The 14,552-nt window shown below is 35.5% G+C and overlaps 1 protein-coding gene across 3 annotated transcripts in view; it reads left to right on the forward strand.

Annotated features, from left to right (window-relative positions):
- The window catches only part of ELP4 (elongator acetyltransferase complex subunit 4), a 121,642-nt gene extending 116,304 nt beyond the window's left edge, over positions 1-5,338 (forward strand). For 2 of the 3 annotated variants that reach the window (XM_034417196.3, XM_087877959.1), the window contains exon 9: positions 3,865-4,251. In XM_034417196.3, the coding sequence (XP_034273087.2) occupies positions 3,865-3,996 (132 nt within the window). In that variant the 3' untranslated portion in view covers positions 3,997-4,251. Of the gene's footprint in view, positions 1-3,864 lie in introns of all 3 variants that reach the window. The other variant, XM_087877955.1, reaches the window with a different exon arrangement.
- The last annotated feature ends 9,214 nt before the right edge of the window (positions 5,339-14,552 follow it).

Consider the following 14,552-nt stretch of genomic DNA (forward strand, 5'->3'; position numbering starts at 1 on the left):
CATATCCAAGCATTCATTAGCACAAAACAATAGGGCAGTCCTCATTAACAATATTTGTTATTGAATCTTTAAACATGCTTCTTCTTAATGGGTTTTGAATTTAAAAAGGCTTTTCAAATCCAAAACCCAGAAGCTCCTGGTCATAGTTGTTATTCCAACTTTATATCTTTGGATATTGGTATCGTTTAAAAATACCTGAGCAGAATTTATTTGTATAATGTTTCTGGTATCTTACCTACTCATCTAATCAGATTCATAGCCATTATCATTGTTTCAGCTGTAATCTAAAGACCACATATTCTGAAAATATGAACATAATGGAATGTTACCAGCAAATAGAAGAAGTTAAGGTCAAGAGGCAAAGGCTACTTTTCAAAGCTAGTCAGACTATAGTGGTGCAATGATTTAGCTCACTTACACCAGTAGTACGTAATGGACAGCAATAGATATTTAGATGCATAGCCTTATTCTTTGTTCCTAAATCTCATTAATATCAATAAATCTTTTTCCAAGCGTGTTTATGATTATAACTTTAATATATTAAATAAAATATAGTTGATATTGGCATAAACAAATACCATATTTGTAGTTTATAAGCTTAGTGATTGTTTAGTTTTTCTATCTGCATTTTATGTGCATGGTTTTAGATGTTCACTATGCAATAAAAACAGTTGTCACAAGGATTGATAGTCTAAAATAAATATCTTTCTATTGTAGTTTAAAGTTGTCAACTAAGAACTTTTTCTTCAATTCATTGAATTTGAAATAGATATAAGAGAACACAGTTCTGTTAGTTAATGTGGATTATATTGCATTATTCCATTTGTTAGTAAATAGTTGGCCTGACTATTAGTGAAGTCCAGTAAAATTATATTGTTTGCGGAATTCTCTTTGTTTTAAACTTTATTTTATTCCTCTGCTGTTGTGTAATAGTTTAAAAATAAGTTGGGTAGCATAAAAGCTTCTCATATAATATGTTCATATAATTCTCATTTGAAATTCAAGTGTAACTGGAAATTCAGGCATATGCAAACATTTCATACACAATTTTACACTTTAGATTTACTTTTTAAATTGATCATATTGTATTGTAGTGTAATATAGTGTAGTGCAGTGTAAGCATATTGCTTAATTTGAATCAACTTGTTGAGATCAAGTAAATAATGTTTGGTTGTAGAATCTAACAAAATATGTTATAAAAATAATATTAGTCAAAAGTATATACATTTATATTACTTCAGATAATTATTTTAAAGCAGTACTCTTTTTTAACATTGTGAAGGTTTTAGATCAGCAGCAACAACTTATTCAAACAGAAAAGGTTATTTAGATGTTTTATTTTCTTTTTTGTATTTGTCAAATACAAGATAAATTTGTCCTTTATCCTCTAAACAATTCTGATTTATGCTCAAAATATTAAGAACAAACTCTGTACTCTGGTTGTTTCCTTCCCTTTCTAATATAAAACAACTTTAAAAATGTAACCAAGTGAATGCTTTTCTCTCTAGTGTGATCAACACATGCTGTGACAGAGCCTTCCTATTATTATGCACCTAGTTACTCATTCCAAGTCACAGTCAAGGGCCTTTTAACATCCCCCCTTTTCCTTTTTCTTTTTTTATTTTTGGTGAACAAAGACTATGGCTGAGTTCACACATCAAGCTAAGTCAAAACTAAGCAAACTACACTATGTTTACTGCAATGTGTGAACCAAGTATTGCAGATTGTAAACCACAGTAGACTCTTTCACAAGTATGCACATGAGAGTCTTGCAACATTGCTTCCTGTCTATCTTTCAATCTCATCTGAATTCAAACTGTCTTCACTTCTACCTCCCATTTTTTTTATTCAGTCATTCTACAAGAGACTGTTTCTTCCAAACCTGCTGTGGGATTGCCCCTTTTCACCACTTGTGCCAATAATCACTATGAAGCAAAGGTCTTAGTGGTCAGTCGGAAAATACATTATCCAAGACATAACTCAAATGACTGTTGTATATAAACAGTCTTGAACTATTGGTAGTTTTCAGAGCAGTGAAGGTTTCTGGTTCCTCTTCTGAAGTGATTTTATCTCTACACTACTTGATCTAACTATGGATGCAGTGCAAGACTACAATCTCTTTGTTCACAGTATACTTGTTGGTCAATTACAACCACCCCAGTTGGGTTGCTTCACTTGGAAACTTCATTTGATCTCTCCACACAAATGGGAATTCCATCAACAAATCTTTTAATAACAGTCCAGAATATGCAATACCTGTTGCTGAGAATGATAAAAGTGATAATGAGGGGAAATGCTCATCCCAGGGTTAAATTAGCATGTGCTGCTGTAAATTATGTATGCAAATGATTTCTAGTTCTAATTTCTTTAACTTTATGAAATATGTCACAATACATATTGAATGCATACATGTATGTACCATCATGCTATTCACATTGGAATAAGCAACATTATGTAAAGAAAAGAAAAAGAGTAAAAAATAAATAAATTAGAGAAAGAAAAAAAGAACAAATAAGCGAAAATGACGTCTAATTTAAATCTGGTATTATGTAGCAACACCATTCATTATATATTCCAGTATTTTTCTGTTCTTACCAATATCCACACTCTCACTAAATCCATACACCTACACCAATTCATATATTGCTTCTCAACTTCTAGCCTCCCTTTCTGAGGATCTCGTCTTATACTAGTCTTCTAGAATTATTATTAAAATTGTTTATTGTTATAAACAGACACATTAAAACCTAACTGATTCTGACTTGTAAAACTGAAGATAGACTTAATGTTTCTGTCATTGTTGAGGCACCATAAACCTAGCATTCTTCCTATTGTATCGTACATAATGAAGTTCCAAAGACCCTTTGTCCGGTGCAAATTATTTATGTTTTTATTTTCCTTCAATTACTTACTTCTATTTCAAGTTAAATGTTGCTTTTGAAAGTCTCTGACTCATCATGTGGTATGGACAAATTGTTGTTAATAAACACAAACCCAGGCACCAAGAAATAGCAAGAATTTTGTTCCTTTGAATTCTAATTTGTATACAGTATCACAAAAGTGAGTGTATTCTTCATATTGCTAACTACCTACTTCTCTTGGGAAGTAAATCATGTTACCAGTAATAAAATAAATGTAAAGACAATGCACCTAGGTTAGAATACAGGTTTGGTAACTGAAAGAAACTTATCTTCATTCAATCCAATTGTATTCAGTTTTATTCTTCTGAGTACAAACTGAACATTCATTATCAGTGCAATCTGAAATTGAAACAATTTGCTTTTTGTTTTGGGAACAAAATGAATCCTGTGATCCTGTACATATGTATTCAAAATTAGACCATATTGACTTCATTGGGAATTACATATGAGGGTCTAGGAATACATTGAAATCACTAGAGTATAATTCCCATGTTAGAGAATAATCCCCAGGCACACAGTAGGATTAATGTCTAAATATACTGTACATCTTTTGAATTGTATTGTAAAGGACTTATCTTGGCTTATGGAATTAGATTCATATGAAGTTTTGCTCAACTCAAAAGCATCCTTTCCTTTATTATTTTTTTTTACCTATTTGGATCTCAGGCTTTGAAAGAACTTGAGAGAAAAAATAAAGCTGAATGGAAAATAGAATTTTTTAGAGAAATATATGACATATGCTTAATGATTTGAGAGACAGTTAAGGTGGGGAAACCACTCAAATGTTTTGCTCATTGGCAGGGAGAATTTGAAATGAGTAATATTAATAAAAATTCATTATAATTCTTTCTTTTTGTTCCCTCTGTCCTCTTCCCTCTGTCTCTCTCTCTGTTTCTCCCCCTCTCTCCTCTCCCCTCCCCCTACTGAAAATCTCCTGCCACAGCGATTGCATTTGCCTCCAGACTTGTCAGACACAGTGAGCCGCACAAGCAAACAGGATCTGGCAGTCTCCGCCAAATTGCTGAGCACAGAATGTAGTGCGATGGCCATGGGCAAGAAGCACCTGGACTTCTAGTGATTTCAACTTAGCAGCTTCACTCCAATTTATATGACACTCTAATTATGACTGTTAATGACTTTCGTAAATATTTTTCTTCATCATTGTGACCCAGCAGTCCTTCAAAAAAAAAAAAAAACTAACTTGCAAGCTTTGTATCTATCTTTCCATTCTGTTATTTTTATGTTCACAGGTGGGATGTTTTGACAGTAAACAAATGCATTCTGTATTACGAGAACATTTTAAAAATAAATTGTCCTTTGGAAAAATTGATTTCTATTGTCAAAAACTGGACTTCAGTTATAGGTAAAATTCAAGATAGTAACTAAGCAAAAGAATTTTAAATGCTTACTGGAACTACTGTTTTTGTAAATCAATAGTATATTAAATAAAATAAAGAATGATTTTAGGTAAGTTATTTTGATATCAAAAGGGGTATCTGAAAAATACTATTCAATAAAATATGACAAATTCTTTTATATAACTACGTGCAGGTTGTTCTATACCAGTGTTATTACCTATAACTTAGTGAAGCTCTTTTATGGTAAACTTTCACATTAAATAATAAATATATTAAAATGCACAAATGAAATTTACAAAACATCAAGACTTTTTAAAAGAAATTCAAAATTGTAAAAATAAACATAAAGAACTGATGCCAACCTGATGAAATTATGTCAACAGAGTAAAATTCAGTCTGACAGCTACATTAATATTAAAAATCAAGGGGAGTGAAATGGAGCTTGGAGAACAGAGAATGTATAGGGTGCAATAGAAAATAAAACCGAACTTTCATTCTTGTGAGTGTGATGGATGTGTTTATGTGATGTACATATATGCATATTGTTTGTAAGCTGCCCAGGGTTATGATACATAAGATGGGTAATTATATAAATTATATGCAAATATAAAATATAGACATGGGCACCTATACACAAATGTATTACAAACATATTCATATTTTACATCCATGAAATGGAAATATGAACTATATAAATGTGAAAAAATGTATTTATTGGCAATAAAATCTGTGTATTTATATAAAACTAAGGTACCAAATGGATTGTCTGGTGAATATCAGGAAGCAGGGACCATGCATATTCATTTTAGATGGTTTTAAGACTATTGGAATCTTATTTTAAATAATTTCTCCATAATTTCCATCATGTTCACTTTGGATAGTTCAGATCATACTTCAGATTACAATTTTATAGATATAAAAGCAATGTGCCTCTCCAAAAAAAAACCCAGTAAAACACCGACTACAATAATGTTAATGTATTTTTATTGGAATGGAATTAAAGTGTTGGTTAAACGATTGACTTTATAATGTTGTAAATAAAATGGTGCGCTTCAACAATTGTTTAATATGAATGTCAATCATTTTTTAAAAATCTACTGTACTATAAACACATAGTGCATACAGCTTTTATTCTGAATTAGAATAATTGAATCAATGTCAGTGATTGCTAGAATGTCAAATCTATCCATCATATCTTGTCATTACCAGTTTATTTTTCTTATCATAATTCTGACGCATTGCAGTATTTTGAATTAAATGCAAGTACAGTTAGTTCTTTAATTTTTATATGGGAAGCACATAAGGCCTATACTCATGTCCATATTGTTGCATATGCATCATATGAGAAAAAAAATCTTGAAACCAATATAAAAAAATAAAATGGAAATTCTTTAGGCACAGATAGTTAGCACTCCTATCAATGTAGAGAGATATAAGCTTAACCTGAATAATATCACACAGGTCTGAATTTGCTTTAATATATGTACACCAAAATTGGGGAAATGCCAAGTAACTTGAAGAAAAACAATGAAAACTTTATTATACCTTTTAAAGATATGAACAATAACTTATGTAATTCTCTGAAAATGTAACATTCCAATGTCTTAAATTGTATTCAAATTTGCATAGTCAGTCTGTATTTCATGAAAGTAGACTTTTTGTTTTTAAAATAATCTCCCGCAATTAATTTTTTACAAGAATACCACTTTGACTACTAATGACATTAAAACTGTGGTCATAAATCTGAGTAATGTAAAGTAACTGGACATGATGGGTTTCCTGACGAATAATACAAAGTATTTTCTGACACAACTGTTTCTAAATTCACATTGATTATGTTCCATCAAGTTGTTCATGACTCCTGGAGGCCACATAGACTTTCTACATGATAATCTATCCCTAATCTGGAACTTCAACAACTGTGCGCTCATTGCCACTGTGACTGAGGCCATCCACCTTGCTTGTTATTCTTTTTTCTTTCCTTCCACCTTTCCAAGCATTAGTCATATTACTTTTTATATAATAATATTTTGGAAGATGACATTTTGTTATTGTTTAGTGAACCTTGCCAGGCAAATGTCATATTTGTTCAATTTAGGCTTATCCTCCTGACCAATGTAGATATCAAGATACAACATCCATTCTAGCAAATAAGAATTCTAGCAAAAGTCATTATGTTTAGTGATTAAGAATAACCAGGTTAACAAGGGTTAACATATTTAACACTGCATATCATAACAGCAGCAAGAATAGTTTACGCCCGACAATGGAAGAGTGAAAACACACCAAAAGAATGGGAAATAATAAAGAAAGTTCTTGAATGTGCAGAATGTGATAGACTGACGTTAGAACTGAAAAATAAAGAAGAAACAGAATACTATGAGATTTGGAATAAATGTTATCAATGGTTAGACCTAAGGAATGAAAGTTGGAACAAATAATAACAAGAGGTATAGATCGAAACAAGATGCAATATATGTAATATAGTATGTATCTGTAAATATGTAAAAGAAGTTAAGTGTGTATAAAATTACTAGTAATGCATATTGAAGATATAAGAAACTTATGCTATATTTTGTATATACCCTGTTTCCCCGAAAATAAGATCTGATAATAAGCCCAATCGGGCTTTTGAGCACATGCGCTAAAATAAGCCTCCTTCTGAAAACAAGTCCTCCCCGAAAAAATTTAAACACTGGAAATCAGGTAAGATGGCAAGAGGAGCCCCATCTTGCTCCACGCACCCCAAAATAATAAGACCTCCCCAAAACTAAGTCCAAGCACTTATTTCAGGGTTCAAAAAAATATAAGACAGTCTTATTTTTGGGGAAACATGGTATTTATATTTTGTATGGTGGAGATATCGCCAAGACAGTTCCACCATGTCCAACTTTTGTTTTAACGATAAAGGTTTAAAAAAAAATTTAAAAAAATTAGTAACCAGGTTGAGTTTTTAAGGATTGATATGGATCAGACAATATTTTCTTTACAATAAATCAGATTTATTTGAATAATGGATAATACCAAGCTGTGATTGTAACACTGAATGCTGGAAAAGCCTTTGGCAAAAAAATTTTGGCAACATATATTCAGTATTCTAGTTTATTCAGGATTTTCTGAAGAATTTATAATTGGATCTGTATTCAAATGTACCTTCTTCATCCAAAGTGATACTCAGTCATTTTTAATCCATTTTTTTCATTGATAAAGGCACTAGACAAGGATGCCCATTTCCCTCTGTTATTTTAAATAGGTGCTTGAAATCATTATCATGTTGTATTAACAAGATTACAATATTTAATGTATATAGCATAACTTTTTAGAATGTGAGCTAGGGTTAATATGCTGATGATATTTTTTATGTCCATATTTCATGTCTCCTTTCCAGTTTTGATATTTTTTTTAAAAAATAGGAAGATTCTAAATTGCTCCAATAAACAGTTGATTGAAGTAGCCCAAGTCAGAATTGCCAATGAGTAAAATTATCTTCAAGCTTTTCAATCAATCAATCAGAATAGGCCTGGAAAGAACCTTGGAGGTCTTCTAGTCCGACTCCCTGCTCAAGCAGGAGACCCTATATTATTTCAGACAAGTGACTGTCCAGTCTCTTCTTAAAAACCTCCAGTGATGAAGCACCCACAACTTCTGAAGGCAAGTTGTTTCACTTGTTGGTTGTTCTCACTGTTAGAAAGTTTATCCTTAATTCCAGGTTGCTTCTCTCCTTGAATTTCCATTAATTTCCATCCATTTTTTCTTGTCTTGCCTTCTGGTGCTTTGGAAAATAAGTTGACCCCCTATTCTTCGTGGCAGCCCCTCAAATACTGGGATACTACTATCATGTCCCCCCTAGTCCTTTTCTCTAGACTAGCCAAACTCAAATCCTGCAACCATTCTTCATATGTTTGAGTCTCCATGCCTTTAATCATCTTAGTTGCTCTTCTTTGCACTTTTTCCAAAGCCTCAACATTTTTTGTCATTTTATATATTAGTTTTGTATTTGTAATCAACATATTAACTATCTCAGGGTCTTTCTCTTTTACGATAGTTCACAGATTATTACTCTAAATATCAATAAAAATATAATATAAATTTCTTTGGATCTCTATATCTGGCAAACATTACCCCTTGGAGCATGGTTAATGACTCATCAAACAGCACTCAGCTATTTTAAAAAAATCTGCTTGATCAAATCTTTGAGGCAAATGGCATGTTCTACCTGCTATGTTTGAAATGAAATTAAAATTTATTTTCAGGATACTTCCCTTTGAACTTGCAGACAAGCAAGGATCAGTTCAATTCCCCACTTACATAAATCTATCCGACCCAAAGGCTCCTTTTCTGCCTCTAAAAAAGCCTGCCCCATCCTTTCTTTACTGGGAAGAAAATAGTAGTCACCATGAAAAAAGACAGAATGAAATTGACTAGAAGCCTCAGAAACCCCACCCCATTCAACTGACCAAAGCAGAGCAAATAAGGAAGTTGCAAGTAAGTATTTGGGTTATGTGTATCTAAACCCAGCAATGTTACTCTAAAAAAACATAATTTTCCTGCATATGATCCAGGGGTGGGTTCTAAATTTTTTTGCTACCGGTTCTGTGGGCGTGGCTTACTTTGTGGGTGTGGCTTGGAGGTCATGTGGCTAGCTGGTCAGAGTCATTTCTGGAAGGTCCTCGCACTTACGACCAGTCCTCGCACTTATGACCCGACTCATTTGTTTGCTTTTAACACTGATCAGCTGTAGGACGGCCCTTTGAAGCCCCGCAGCAAGAGTTTAAACAGTTTTTTTCCCTCTAGTCATCAGCTGGAACTCAGGAGGCAGCAATAGATTGGGGGTGGGACAAATAAAAGGTAAGAATAATGTGGGGGGGGAGAACCGGTTCGGTGACGTCATATCGTCACCGCTACTGGCTCGGCCGAACCGGACCGAACCGGGAGGAACCCACCACTGATATGATCCCAAGAGGCTGACAGTGAATCAGTATCTAGAACATTCTGTTCTGCTATTCAAAATTCTTATAAAATGTCTTGTCTGTTGTTCTTTATTCCTCGCCTTGCAAAGCTGGAACTCAATGATTGTTGAATAAAAGGTTAATTTTCCTTCAATCTTGTTCTCCATTCTTTCTAATTTTTCCACCACACTGCCTCCCTTCCTTTCCATACACTGTTTGCGTTGCCTAACTGAATGTAGATTACAAACTGACTATTCTGGAATCTTTCTTTAACCAGTGATTTGTCTCTCTAGATTTTTAGGTTTTGGGAAAATATGCACTAACACTTGCATTTTTCTTTTGACATGCTTAAAGTGAAAGGATGAAGTTTGCTTTGGTATACTTCAATTGAAGATTTACAACTGCAAAGGTATATTTGGGCTTGAAGCAAAAGCTATCTTAAAATATTACAAAATAATATTCCAATGTAGATCTGTGGCATTTCGATACTACAAGTATCTACAAGTGATTATTAAAGTCTGGCATAAAAAACCCTACAATTACTATTTATAAAATTCTGTTGATAATGAAACAACAGTTGATATGCAAACTATAACGACTGAATGGAACAAAATTTAAGATTGTATTTTGCCAGACAATGGGAAGAGGTGCCTTTAGATCAATAAAAGCAGTAAAAAGTTTACCACCTGGAATGGTGGCGTATTTATCAACCAGGTGCGCTAGGACAAAACAGTGGTCCAATGTGGCACAGCCCGCTTTAAACCCAATCTGTTCAACACCAATGATGTTGGATTCCTCAGCCCAGGTGAGGAGTCTGAGTTGGAGATATTTAGCATACAATTTTCCAATGATGGAGAGCAGACTTATAGGATGATAATCGGCTGGGTTGTTCCTATTTCCTCGTTTAAAAACAGGAGCAGTGATTGCTAGACTCCAGTAGGAAGGGATCCGGCCAGAGGTATTAATATGGGTGAAGAGTGTTGCTAAAAGAGGAATCCACCACTCAGGATTAGATTTTAGCAAATCAGGGGGTATAGCATCAGGGCCAGGGGCTTTGAATAATATTATTTTGAAGGGCAGGAAACAATGCATGATACATTTTTTAAAAAAAATCAATTATATATTTAGATAGGAACATGCAACCCAGGGGTGAAATTCAGCAGGTTCTGACAGGTTCTAGAGAACCGATAGTGGAAATTTTGAGTAGTTTGGAGAACTGGCAAATACTACTTCTGGCTGGCCCCAGAGTGGGGTGGGAATGGAGATTTTGCAGTATACTTCCCCTGCCACGCCCACCAAGCCACACCACGTCCACCAAGCCACACCCACAGAACCGGTAGTAAAAAAAATTGAATTCCACCACTGATGCAATCCAATAGTTTTCTGATACTTTGACACAAATTTGATGCTCCCTTCCTATTGGCTATGCTAGCTAGTGCTAATCAGAAACTAAATAAATAAATGTTATATAATTTCAGTTTTATTAATCCAGAAAATAGTGTAAAATGTATATGGGTATTTATTTGTTTTCTTTCAAAAAGAAATGCAGCTGCCTTTGTTATTCATGATTATCCTATGATAATCCCATGATAATCTGCTGGGCCTTGAAGGAGGCAGTGGTATATCGTCAGGAGGTGTCAGCCCTCCTGGGATAAACTAAACAGGAAACAGAAGTAGATGAGCTCATTCTACTTTATCATAAGGCAACATTAACAAGATCTTTCAAATCTGAAGGTTCAAACTTCCTGATGCCACTTTTAACCATCTGATCAATTGGAGCCGGTTCTTCCTCTGAATGTTATTAAGTCTTTGGGGATTCCTCTTTTCTTGTCTGATTTTTCCTAGGCAGCATTTCTTTCCCTCATCTTCCTCATCCACGCATTCCATTATAGGAGGAGATTACACACACACACACACACACACACACACACACACACACACTTGTTGATACTTTATTCAAACTGAATTTATATATCAGTGATTATATGACCTTTCAAGATGCCATGAGCTAAATAAATGAATAAATAAATAAATTGCAGGAGATCATCATTGTCCAGACTCCAATATTCCTCTTTTTGCGGGGTGGGGGGGGAGTATGAACAAAGCTGATGGATACTGATGGATGATTTTTCATCAGGTTCGCCTGATCCGCCAGTTGCATCCCTTTCTGGATCGGGACTCCCTACACACAGTCACTCATGCCCTCGTCACCTCCTGCCTGGACTATTGTAATGCTCTCTACATGGGGCTCCCCTTGAGGAGCACGCGGAGTCTCCAACTGGCGCAGAGTGCGGCCGCGCAGGTGGTTATGGGAGCAACATGGCGCTCCTATGTAACACCTCTCCTGCACGAGCTGCACTGGCTCCCGGTGGTCTTCCGTGTACGCTTCAAGGTTTTGGTTACCACCTTTAAAGCGCTCCATGGCTTAGTACCTGATTATTTACGGGACCGCCTACTACCACAAATAGCCTCCCACCGGCCAGTACACTCTCATAGAGTGCTCTCCGGGTGCCGTCAGCCAAGCAGTGTCGACTGGTGGCCCCCAGGGGGAGGGCCTTCTCTGTGGGGGCACCCACTATCTGGAACGAGCTCCCCCCGGAGTTACGGAGGATCCCAGATCTGCGCACCTTCCGCCGTGCTCTTAAGACCCTCTTATTCCAGCAAGCCGGCCTGGCCTAATTTTTCTCCCCTTTTTAAAATTTTAAATTGAAATTTTAATTGGTTTTAAATTTATTAGGATTTTAATTGTCGTGGGCCAATATTATTTAATTTGGTTTTAAATTGTTTTAACTTTTGTATTTCTGTATTTTATCTTGTGCCTGTTCACCGCCCTGAGTCCTTCGGGAGTAGGGCGGTATAAAAATTTAATAAAACTAAAACTAAACTAACTAAACTACTAGCTATAGAGAATCTTGAAGAAAATGATTACTTGGTTGTTTCAATTGAATTTCATACTGGTATGAAATCCAGTATGATTCTAGTACAGTATAGTACAGTTCTACTACAGAAACAACACTGATCATGCTCCATCTTTATCAGAATCAGGACCGGGTGATACATCCATCCTTGTGGACAAGCTGTGGAAGTTGGGAGTGGGAGGCACTGTGCTATTGCAGTTTGCTTCTTTAATCAGTTGTTGGTTCCACTCAGTTAATGTTAATTAAGAGGGAGGCAGAAGTGGGTTTCAGCAGGTTCTGACTAGTTCTGGAGAACCGGGAGCAGAAATTTTGAGTAATTCGGAGAACATGTAAATACCACCTCTGACTAGCCCCGCCCCCATCTATTCTCTGCGTCCCAAGTCCCAGCTGATTGGGAGGAAATGGAGATTTTGCAGTAACCTTCCCCTGCCACGCCCACCAAGCCACGCCCACCAAGCCATGCCACGCCCACCAAGCCACACCCACAGAACCAGTAGTAAAAAAATTTAAAACCCACCACTGGAGGGAGGTTCCTCATTTTAGGAGAGCTTAAGGTTCGATATTCTCCCTTTTTCTGTTTAACATCTACATGAAAATTGTTGAGAATATCCATTGGTTTGGGGTACAGTATTATCAGCACACTGTATTGAAGCTCAACCACATGCTGTGTGGTGGCTGTTCAGGTCTAGATGAAGCAGAACAGACTTCAGCTCAATCCTGACAAAATTAAATTGTTGCAAGTGTTTGAGCCAGCTTTGGTTGGGGGACATTTTTATTATGGGATAGCATTTCCCCATGCTATACAAATTGAGAACCCTCCTGGATTTTCAGCTACTGCTCAAAGAGCAGATGGCAGCTGTAGCCAGGAGGGCTTTTTGCACCAGCTCATCTCATGCACTAGTTGCGCTCTTGCCTTGGCCAGGAGGCCCTTCAAATGATTACTCATGCCCTGATCACCACATGCTCGGACTGTTACAATGTGTTCCAAATGGGGCTACCCTTGAAGATTATCAGGAAGGTACAAAATGCAGCAGGGCAGGCAGTAGCACAGTTTTCATTATGCCAATGTGCAGTTGCTATGCTAGATGCATTGTTTACCAGCTGTCTTCCAGGTACAATTCAAGGTGCTAGCCATCACCTATAAAGTTGTTTATGGCATAGGCCTGGTTATCTGCCAAACTACCTATCTTCAATTGTTTCTGCCTGCCTGGTATGTTCTGGCTTTTTTTTACTGTTTTTTGGATTTTGTCCATAACAAATGTAAATAAATAAATGGCAGCTCACAGCAACATTCCATTAAAAAATTATTATATTTATTTTAAAATAAATAAATACTTATTTATTGTTAAATAAATATTTAAAATAAATAAGCATAATAAAATTAAATAAAATAAGTATAAGCCTACAAAATTCCACAAAAATCACTGAGTACTCAATGTGCAATCAGACAAATGTATAAGACAGTTTTCACCCCTGTCCTTGTCTAGGTTTGTCCTTGCTCAAATCCAGAAAGGTGTGGCTACCCATGGATCTGAGATTTAGCAACAGCTGCCCTGTAATCCAGTTTATTTACCACCTTACTGGACTCAAAATACTGTGGCATTTAGCAGAACAGAAAAGGTGATTGCTTGTGCCTACCCCAGTCTTACAGTGAATTTCTGTTACCCAAAGAAAATTAAGGGAAAGTCCTGATTTAATTCACATTCAAATATTACAATCTCTTACCATTTCAGGAAAGCAGAAACATAGTAATAAATTATAATATTTATACCTTAGGTTCAAAAAAAAATCCCAGGAAAACAATGCTAATTTTTTTTTAAAGGTGTAAATCCATCAATATCTTGCCCAATTATTTTAAAACTTTCTTTTTTGCAACCTGTTCATTTACAATCCAGAATGAGCTACAAGAAGACATTCTTCCAAAATGAAATAAACAAAAGATGTCAAAGTAGATGTTTCCAGGGAATCATAGAATGGGCAAAGACATGTAAGCTACTGGTCCTACTTCCTGCTCAGTTCAAAAATCTAAATTAATACATCATTGACAATGGCTGTCCAGCTTCTGTGTTAAAACATCCAACAAGTGAATGGTCAACAACTTCCTTTGGTAAGTGATTTCACTATTAAAAAGCTTATAATTAGGGTTCCTCTTCCTCCGATATTGAAACAGAATCTGTCCTACCTTCCCTATCTTCTAGGGTGACAAAATAACAGACCATGGTCTTGTGGCACCACTTCCAGTTCTCGAAGAAAACTGTACTATCTCCCCTTTATTGGCTTTTATTTAGGTTAATATGCTAATTTCTTAAACTCCCATCATTGTAGTTCATTAATCATTCTCACTGAACTCTTTGAACTTGTCCCCAAATTTACGAATCTTTAATTTGTGGGATCTGACCAATGGAG

Source organism: Pantherophis guttatus, chromosome 1 (genome assembly GCF_059756535.1).
Source record: "Pantherophis guttatus breed Tessera chromosome 1, ASM5975653v1, whole genome shotgun sequence".
In the NCBI taxonomy this organism is placed as follows: Eukaryota; Metazoa; Chordata; class Lepidosauria; order Squamata; family Colubridae; genus Pantherophis; species Pantherophis guttatus.